This window comes from Ursus americanus, chromosome 21 (assembly GCF_024610735.1).
Source record: "Ursus americanus isolate L20-20 chromosome 21, mUrsAme1.1.p, whole genome shotgun sequence".
Taxonomy (NCBI): Eukaryota; Metazoa; Chordata; class Mammalia; order Carnivora; family Ursidae; genus Ursus; species Ursus americanus.
In genome coordinates, this window is record NC_142147.1 from 55723538 (window position 1) to 55733990 (window position 10453).

Below are 10453 nucleotides of genomic sequence, written 5' to 3' on the forward strand. Positions count from 1 at the left end.
GCTTCAGAGGGGAGGGGGGTGGGGGAATGGGATAGGCCGGTGATGGGTAGTAAGGAGGGCATGTATTGCATGGTGCTCTGGGTGTTATACGCAAACAATGAATCATGGAACACAACTTCAAAAACTAATGATATACTTTGTGGTGACTAACATGACACAATAATTTTTAAAAAAGAAACTAAGACATCTGAGTTTGGGAGACTCATCAGAGCCATAGGTCTAGCAATATTTTGGATGGAGAATTAGCATCGAAGTTAGTGAACGTCCTTGTTAGTGAACAACAGTGAAGATGATAGGTGTCTGTGTGGCAATGACAGGAATTCACACCTCTGTGCACCTGTTTAATGAAATGTGTTCTACATGTTTCCTTGATGAATCTTTATGTAAAACTTATCAGAGCTCCTTGTTATCTCCACTTTGCAAAGTAGGGAAATTCAGAGAGACTAAGTGTCTTGTCAAAGGCCGTACAACATGGCATGGTTGTTGACCATCATGGGGCCTCAAAGAGAAGACCCCTGAGTCCGTCCACTATCTGTTGAACCACCCCCTGTAAACAAATGCCACACCTTGGATTTATGGGATTGTTCCAGATATGGACTTTAAGACACGCTTGGGTTTTGGAACCAGGTAAGGCCTTGGGCTTGGCTCAAAACATTTCCAGGAAGTCAGATATTTTTGTCAGCACATATTGTGGGAAAACCAGAACTATGATTGAGAAAGGAAGTTTTTCGGCTTCCTCTCGTGTCATCAGTTCGTAGAGGGACCTGAACAGTGATGACAGGGCCCGACGGACTGCACCCAGTGCGAGGATCGGTTCTGTGGGGCTCCTGCACAACAGAGGTGTGCAATAGTCGGGGAAGGAAAACAAGCGTATTAGATCCTACTGAGATCTGCAAGGGGAAGCATGGTGGACTTACCTGGCATTCCCCAGACGTCAGGACATGGACGCACAGCGATCCCATGGACAACTGAGGTTTTCTGCAACCCCGGCCTAGGTGTGGCTTTTAAACACAGCGTTTCAGCATGGATGCTAGGGTTAAGGCGAGAGTTTGGAAGAGAGGTTAAGTCTCCATGTGGCTTCTTTTAGAGTGTTATGAATGAATATGAGAAGGTGAGTCGTTCCATATATATATATATATATAGACATTTCCATTTATTCTCTGACAAACAATAAAAAAAATATTCACGTATCAGAATATACTAAGAAAAACAACTTTCACCATTTCTCAAAATACATCCCTCAGGTCTTTTCAAGTCGACCCTTCCCCCAAGGGTAAGTCACTATGTTACTACAAGTAAATGGGCAAATCCACCGTCTATCTATTACTGGGATGTAACGTATTTGTCACGATCATCTTTTTTTTTTTTTTAAGATTTTATTTATTTATGTGACAGAGAGACAGCCAGCGAGAGAGGGAACAGAGCAGGCGAGTGAGAGAGGAAGAAGCAGGCTCCCAGCAGAGGAGCCCGATGTGGGACTCAATTCCGGAACGCCGGGATCACGCCCTGAGCCGAAGGCAGACGCTTTAACAACTGCACTACCCAGGCGCCCTGTCACGATCATCTTGTCTCAGGACGAAGTGAACAAGTAACCCTAGCGTCTCCCCTGGAGAGTCCCAGACATGCATCAGAGATGGATAATTTTTGGACGTTTAACAATTAGGTTCTGCTTTGCTCATTCTTAGCTGCAGGATCTTTGGCAAAGTCACTTCTCTTAAAGACTCATTGTCCCTGTTTTTAAAATCTGACCGTTGGTGGTGCCTTCCAAAAGATGGGAGGAGCTTGGGACTTTGGGTATTTGGTGTCTTGGGAGGCAAGAGTATAGGCATTATAATGAAATGTGGTCAATGCTAGAGAATTTGATTTGGAATATGTGACTTCCCATCCCAACCTACCGCTAAATATCTATCTATCTATCTATCTATCTATCTATCTATCTATCTATCTATCATCTATCCAGTATCTGTATCTAGATATAGATAGGTATAGGGATGGGTATAAGACTTTCTTTCCCACAGATGATAAATAGCTCCTGAGAAAATTCCTCTGCATGCTGGCGTAAAGACAAGCCCCAGTGTAACAGTATATTGTTTTCCTGATCAAGCCCAAGTGGATATACTTAGTCCCTGAATTCCAGAGAGGGTACGTGGGTCCATAACAGCCAAAGACACATGGCTTTTGACTAACGATCCATTGGAGATGCATCCCTGTCTGTATGGCACCCTCTTATACTCTGGCCCAGGCTCTCCCACTAGGATGTGGGCTCTGGTTTAAAGAAGGATTTGAGCCCCATCAGACATCGGTTGGAAAAACACACAGGTCTCATTGGAAAGATAGGTCTCCTCTTGGGCCCCACCCAAGAGCGATCCAGAACTAAGTTTTTGGGAAGGAACATATATTTGTGGAGCAATAGATGGAGAAATTCTCTGACCAGAGACTCTGACCTCATACTTCCTGCTAATCTACCTTACTTGTCTTATGAGGATCTGTCATTCTGCAAACTGCACCAACAGAGACTAACTGGGCCGAGGCTGTGTCAGAATCATGGACCTCAGAGACATCACCCTTCTCTGTTTCGGTGAGTCCTCGAATGCAAGTGGGTCGGAGGGGAAGATGGGGGAGCCCCAAAACACTCTCAGTGTCCCTCTTACTATGAGAACTCAGGAGATTCTGACCTCCGAATTGCAGAGTTGGCCTTTGCCCAGGTATCTATAACTGTGTCTGCCCAAATCCAAGTAGCTTATGGGACCTGTTCAACCCATGTCATGCTGTCTAGAGATCCATGATGGGTCCAGAGTTCCTACAGATGAGAGCCTCAGGGCCTGGAATCAAGAAAATAAAAGATAAGCCTCAAAGCTATGCTTGCTGTGGAAGAAAAAATGACACCCTGCATATCATCAGGCCGTGTGACTTGAAATAAAGACGGGAAACTGGAAACTGATCTCTCATGAATCTCTCTCTTCCAGTGCTCTGTCTCAGCGAGAAGATTCGGGCACAGGAAGGTAAGTGTTCCGCTAACTCTCGCCCAGCCACCTTACACCTCGGGACGGAAGGGTTGAAAGAACAGTCAAAAGCCCAAGCGAATTCCAATTTTATTTCCCATCCCAGCCATCTCTGCTGTGTTCCCCTCTCCAAACCCCTCAAACACATCGTACTCAGACCTGGATTTAGTGTTTGCTTCCGTTAGGCTGTCTGCTCTGATTTCAAGGACACATATTTTACTGAATGTTCACAACTGCAGGGGTGAGGAAGTTGGGAGCCATTGGTGATTCCCCAATGTCTGTCCCTATGTCAGACCTGCTTGTTTTCACAACCTAATTCTCCCTCTCTATCCACTTTGCTTCATCTAATGGGATGTTGCCTTAGTCCCACCTTTGCATGCGGTCTCTGTCCTGGACACCAAGTGGCTCTCAAGTATGAGTGTATGTTGTCACCTCCACTCCTGCCTTGTCCATCCGTGTCTTCTCTCTTCCAGCTCCTTCTAAAGACTGTAGCCTGGATTACTCGTGTGTTTAAAACACAGATGTCTTTATCTCCCTCAAACCCCTCAGGGGTCGAACTTCAGATAAACCTACTGATGGGACTGGGTCTCCCAAGGGTGCTGCCCGCCCAGGCTGCATCTGCTTCCCCAGCCCACCTTCCGCTCTCCCACTGCACCTCTGCTCCTCACACATGCTGACCTCACTTCAGTTTGTCCTCACTTATTTGTACTTTAGTAACCCTTCTCCCATCAGCTCTTCTTCCCATGATGCTCCCGACCCTCCTGTCCACGTTGCCTTGGCAACTGCTACTCGTCCTCGGGTACCAGCTGAACCCTTACATCTATTATCAGACCTCCAAGACCTACGTCTCTATACTGCAGACCATGTGTCATGACCCGCGATTATATGCTTGTGTATTTTTTTAAAAATTAGTATCTGACATTTCCCACATCCTCATTCCCTTAAGGTCTTAAGCAGGTTGTGTAGGTCAAGGTCCTCAACCTCCGACCTATTGACATTTGGGAGCAGATAATCCTTTGTTGGGAGGAAAGTCCTGTGCATTGTAAGATCCCTGGCCTTTACCCAGTAGGTGCCAACGGTGCCTCCCGCCCCAGTTGTGAGAACCAAAAATGTCCCCAGGCATTGCCAAATTGTCCCCTGGGAGGCAAAATCGCCCCCTGTTGAGAACCACTGGTTTAGGTCATGATATTAAGTGACCACTGTGTCTGCATTAATGGGGGCATCTCTCCATATACTTTGGAAGAACAAAAGCACGGAGGTATCGGTGAATGAACAATACTGAATAACAGGAAGTCCTGCAATCTTTGGTAAATACAGTCGACACCTTCCACAACCACAGGTTGGTCTTCCTTGATGGCACTCCTTCTGAGCATAGCAGAGTCCCTTTCTTTCCCCCCTCACAGAGCTGCACTGAGCACATCGCTATCAGGTTTAAAATAGATGATACACCACGAGAAAGGGACCCTTAAGTTGTGAGTTGTTGACAAGGGTTGCCATGGCAACAAAACACCACGCAGATTTTGTGGCAGACTCGTGGTTGCTAGGGGAGGGGCTGCTGGAAGAAAGAGTGGGAAGTGACAATGGCCTCCAGTATCCTGTGAGTTGTCTTTAACATATGAAAATTCTTTTGAAACCTCCCTTTCCTTACCTCCCCCAACCCCATAGTATATAATCAGCCACCCCTCACAACCCGGGGCAGCAGCTCTTTCTGCCCACGGGTCCTGTCCCCGTGCTTTCATAAACCACCATTTTGCACCAAAGACGCAAGAATTCTTTCTTGGTCGTCGGCTCCGGACTCCACCCCACTGAACCTCACCGATATTCTAAAACCACATCAGAGCCTACCTAAAAAAAAGAAGAAAAAAAAAGTTGAAATGGTGAATTTTACGTTATATATATTTTACTACATTTAGAAAATACAAAAAAATATTTTTTTTAAGGAAAGAATTGCAGGTCCTTCACACCTTACTTTATTTGTATTCTGCCCACAGAGCAGGAAAGCGGTATGGTTTCTCCGCAGCCGCGCACCTGAGTCTGGGCTGTATTTTCCTGCAGGGGATTTTCCTATTCCTATCGTATCTGCCACACCTGGTTCTGCGATTCCCTGGAATGAGTCTGTGAAGATCCTGTGTTGGGGGACCCCCGAGTCTTACTTGTACCAACTGGAAATCTGGGGAAACTCCACATTCGAGGTGGTGGAGAAGAAGCTGGGGTTTCAGAAGGAGGCTGAATTCCTCATTGAACACATGAATCCGAACACTGCAGGACGTTACCAGTGCCGGTACAGGAAACGCGACCGCTGGTCGGAGTGCAGCAAAGCCTTGGAGCTGGTGGTGACAGGTGAGGACACCCCCAGGGTCTCCAGCCCGCGGGTGTGCTTTCTTCTTCTTTCATAGACTTTCTTTTGAGAACAGTTTCGGGTTTCCGAAAAAATCGAGAAGATAGGACAGAGCATCCCATATACCTATCACCCGCTCTCCCCTGTTGGTAACAGCGTCTGTTGGCTAATTGAATTTAAATACAAATTTAAAGATTTCCTTAGCTTTCACCCAGAGTCCTTATCGGCTTCTAGGATCCCGCCCACGCGGCTTCCGTTGTCACGTGTCCTCGGGCGCCTCTGGGCTGTGGCCGCTTTGAGCAGCGCGGGCCAGTACTTTCCAGGATGCCCCACTGTTGGAAGTTGTCTGATGTTTTTCTCGTGATAAGACAGGGGTCCTGGTGATGAGGTTGTGGAATATCGGTGAGGTTCAGTGGGGTGGGGTCCGGAGCCGACGACCAAGAAAGAATTCTTGCGTCTTTGGTGCAAAATTGGTGGTTCTTGCGTCTTTGGTGCAAAATTGGTGGTTTATGAAAGCACGGGGACAGGACCGGTGGGCAGAAAGAGCTGCTGCCCCGGGGTTGTGAGGGGTGGCTGATTATATACTAGGGGGTTGGGGGAGGTGAGGATAAAGGGAGGTTTCGAGAAAGTACTTTCCTATGTTAAAGAAGACTCCCAGGTGGGGCGCCTGGGTGGCACAGCAGTTAAGCGCCTGCCTTCAGCTCAGGGCGTGATCCCGGCGTTATGGGATCGAGCCCCGTGTCAGGCTCCTCCGCTGGGAGCCTGCTTCTTCCTCTCCCACTCCCCCTGCTTGTGTTCCCTCTCTCGCTGGCTGTCTCTATCCTGTAGAATAAATAAATAAAATCTTTAAAAAAAAAAAAAAAGACTCCCAGGATCCGGGAGGCCTGGCCATGGTCAAGTTAAGGTTGTTTACCCCTCTAGCAAGACATTGACATGAAGACAGATGGGAACTTCCTGGAGGAACATTACACTCTGCCGCTTCAAGTATCTGTCTATGGGCTGCAGGTTATAAGGACATTCAATTGTATCTACATTTCCTTCTGGAAGCTGGGTTATTGATAGAAATGCTTTGGTCTTGTAGATTGCTAAGACATTTGCAAACTGAGGGAGACTCAAGTCTTGCAGGATTGCGGTCTCCATAGGTTAACTTTCTTTGTCCTCTGGGGCAAGCAGGAGTGCCTGAGGAATGTCACGTACATCCCGTGGGGGGGGGGGGGTTGCAGGGTGTCAGTTTCTGCTTTGTCCTCAGCTTGCCTGCTGTTCCCTCATCACTGGGGTGACTGTGGGGAAGACCACAGAGGCCCACATCACATTAAGGCTGCTCACCATACTACTGAGTATGGCTGGTGAAGCTTGGGCTTGAATACCCGGCTGAGAGAGTGTCCCCAGGTTTTCTCCATGACCCTTTCTGTACGGAAAGAAATCAGTAAATGAGCCTGGACCTAAGGAGGGGAAGTTATGCTCCCTGCACAAGGCCAGCCCCAGATTTTAAGCCCTCTGTCTGTCCTCAGGGCGGCTTGAGCCTCTGTTTCTAGAAGGGTTTGTTTCTAAGTGTTCATCCTGAATTTCCAGGTCTTTTCACCGCTAACACGCTTTTTACATAATGTCACCTCTTTCAGCCTCCGACATAGCGCCTCAAACTCTGGATACTATCCCCTTTTTCCCCCCAATATGGCTTGTGATACTGTGATTTATAGTAAGAACTATATATTTGGTCTTTGTTCCTATTCCTGGCACGGAGCTCTTCATCCCTTGGTGTTTCCCGAATGATTGAGAATGGTAATGATGTTTTGATATTCCTAACGAAGGCTTCCTCCCTTGCCTGAGGTTCTGTTAATGAGGTGACTTTTGGACCCTGCCTAAGGACAGGGGCTGGTTGCCAGGAGAACCGACCATGTGACTAGAAGGTTAGCACTTTCAGTCCCACCCACCCACCCCCACCTCAAGGGAGTGGGGGAGGGCGGGAGGTTGAATCAATGGCTAATGGCCAAAGGTTTAATCAACCACGCCTAGGTAAGGAAGCTTCCGTAAGGATCCAAAGGGACAGGGTTCAGAGAGCCAGGGTTCAGGTGGAGATGCTGGTAGGTGGCCCCCCTGGAGACAGCACGTGGCCGTATGCATCCTTCCAGTCTGGCTGTCCCTGATTGTATCCTTTATAATGAACTGGCCATCTAGTGAGCAAACTGATTTCCTGAGCCTATAGCTGCTTGGGCAAATTAAATGAGCTCAAGGAAGGGGTTGTGGGAACTTCTGATTTACAGCCATTCTGTCGGAAGCACAGGTGACTGGGTGGGGGGGGCTTGCGACTGGCATCGGAAGTGGGAGCGATCTCAGGACTGAGCCCTTAACCTGTGGGATCTGATGTTACATAGTGTAAGAAGTAAGTTGAGTTATGGGATGCCCACCGGGTGTCTCCGGATTGCTTGGTGGTGCGGGGGGGGGGGGGGAGCCCCACGCGTTGTTTGGGAACAGAATCATGTGGGTCTTATGGCTCTAGAAACAAGATCTCTATCTCTTGAAAATGGCATCTCATCTAAGGCCCACAGGCTGCTTGCTTGCCCAGCCCTGTCTGCAATAGTTTGCGAGAGAGAATGGGCCCTGGGGTGGTGAAATGGGATGTTCCCAGCTCCCATTCCTTTGGATCAGGGAACATCAGCCTGTTCCCTTCCCTTACCATGGATCCAATAGGAGTGGTGGGGATAATGGGGAAGGGAAGGAAAATCGTGCTAAAAGCTCACTCTCTTCTCCTTCAGGCTTCTACAGCAAACCCAGCCTCTCCGCTGACCAGAGCGTTGAGGTGCTGCGAGGGGAGACTGTCTCCCTGCAGTGCACTTCAGCACACGTCCCATTTGATAGATTTTCCCTGACCAAGGAAGGAGGAGCCACCGTGTCACAGAGCCAAAGCGGGGGACACCAAGGCAGCTTCGTTCTAGGTCCTGTGAACCAAAGCTTCTCAGGGAACTACAGGTGCTATGGCTGGTACCGCGGCAGCCCTTACGTGTGGTCAGCTCCCAGTGATGCCCTGGGGCTTGTGGTCACAGGTAGGTGTACCCCAGCCCAGCCCTGTGTCCTCCTCCTCGGGGCTTTGGCCTCCGGCAGGAATACAAGAGGAGCACTGAGAAAGAACAGCCGGCCAGTCGAGACTGTGAAGAGAAAAAGACTTTCATCCACACACCATTTGATTTTCACATCCTCTCCCAGAGTTCTCCAGACAGTGCGCTTTAAAAACACGTGGTCTGTTGAGAGTGGAGCGGCCCAAGTTCAGAATCCCGTTAAGGGGCATTGATGAGACAATAGATCCCAGACACCACCTCAGACTAACCCACCTCTCTTCTTCCCATCCTTAGCTGCTTCTAGAAACCCTTAAACTAACCTACAGTACTACAGTCTGCTCTCAGTGCTTGGCTGGGAACTTAAGGCTCATGGGAAGAACTCTAAAGACTCTAACATGAGCCCCATTATCGTAGTGTTTGCATCCCTCTGCTCAGCAGAAGACAAGTTACAGCAAAGGAGAGCAATGCTGATCGCTGCCCAGGGCAACCACGTTCCTCTCTCGTGCCCACCTTGTCCAGTCCCTCTGCGAGCTGAGCCCGTATAGAGCCGTGGCCCTGGGAGATCGCACAGGCTAGAGTGCTCTTCTCATTGACCAGCGCATGGGATAATTGGGCACCGATGGAGGAGGAGTGAATTTATTAGTCTTTTTCTTTAGAGAAGTTAGGCACTGTATCTTGTCTTAGAAATCATCTGTCCCATTGTTGGGATAATACTATCCTGTATTTTCCTCTCAAACTCAAAATATTTTGCATTTTGTAAGTACGAACTAATCTGAAATTCCAAATCCATTTGAAATTAATTTCTGTATTTTAACAAGAGAGTTACTATGATTTCTGAGCATTGTCATTTCGCAATAGTTTATTACATCCTTGAGAGGAACCATGGGCCCAGAAAGTCCATATAACAAATGAAGGATGTTTTTTTAAAGATTCAGAGAACAGCAATGTCTAGTGAACAGTCACACAATAGTGGAGATACAATTTACTTAAGATTATCTGAAAATTTTCTCCGGGCTACTTCCCAGATACCAACAGTGCTTCCCAGATACCAAACAGACGCTTTGTCATGTATGAAAGAGGAACACAAGTTGTTATGTGGGGTGAAGAAAGTGTAAAGGAGGGGTGCCTGGGTGGCACAGCAGTTGAGCGTCTGCCTTCGGCTCAGGGCGTGATCCCGGCGGTATGGGATCGAGCCCCACATCGGGCTCCTCCGCTATGAGCCTGCTTCTTCCTCTCCCACTCCCCCTGCTTGTGTTCCCTCTCTCGCTGGCTGTCTCTCTCTGTCGAATAAATAAATAAAATCTTAAAAAAAAATGTAAAGGAGAAAAATTAGGATTCCAAATATATGGAGGTGTTGCAAGGATAAGACTAGACTTTGAGGGAAATGAAGAGGGAATGAAAAGCAAATACAACTTCCCCATAATCACCTCCTTCCCTGGTCACAAGACTCCCCTGTGACCCAGGCTCAAAGATGAAGTATGGTGCTTGCGAATGCATGAGTTCATTGAGGAGGGTTCCGACTGTAATCACAAATAGGGAAATGAGCTCCCTTTCGGGGCTCTGGGTTGGGATGAAATGGAGCATGACCAACGATTGCTCATCTCCTTTTACTTATGTCTGCAGATACAACGACACAAGATTACACAACGGGGAATCTGATCCGAATGTGTGTGGCCGGGCTGGTCCTTGTGGCTCTCTTGGCCATACTGGTTGAAAATTGGCACAGCCATCGGGCTCCAAACAAGGAAGACTGGCCAGATTTTCCTGAACTGAGCTGGAGTAAACAGAAATGTCAGACATAACGGGCCTTTGGACAAACCCCTACCGGCCACAAGGTAGACACCTGTCACTGACGTAGAAGTGAGGCAGCACTTGTGGAGTCCTACAGAGCTACTGGGAGAACAAAAGAGAGAAAGAGGCACTAACAATTTTGGATTCATTTTCAAATGAATGGTATTTTCTTATATGTATCCGATACAGTTGTACACCACCTTTCTAGATGTTGGTGATAAAATTCTTGGTATAGTCTTGGCTCAACTCATTCCTGTGATAAAAATCAT

The 10453-nt window shown here is 47.9% G+C and overlaps 1 protein-coding gene across 2 annotated transcripts; it reads left to right on the plus strand.

Annotated features, from left to right (window-relative positions):
- Nucleotides 1–29: 29 nt before the first annotated feature.
- FCAR (Fc alpha receptor) lies at nucleotides 30–10427 on the plus strand. Of its 2 annotated transcripts, XM_087871029.1 has the most exons (5): nucleotides 30–2578; nucleotides 2967–3002; nucleotides 5058–5342; nucleotides 8094–8381; nucleotides 10017–10424. In XM_087871029.1, exons 1-5 carry the CDS (start codon nucleotides 2545–2547, stop codon nucleotides 10193–10195), a joined length of 822 nt encoding a protein of 273 aa, XP_087727155.1. In that variant the 5' UTR covers nucleotides 30–2544; the 3' UTR covers nucleotides 10196–10424. The 2 variants fall into 2 exon arrangements, with proteins under 2 accessions (XP_087727155.1, XP_087727156.1); XM_087871030.1 differs by lacking the exons at nucleotides 30–2578; nucleotides 2967–3002 and adding an exon at nucleotides 4699–4879 and having other exon boundaries at nucleotides 4994–5342; nucleotides 10017–10427.
- Nucleotides 10428–10453: the final 26 nt, after the last annotated feature.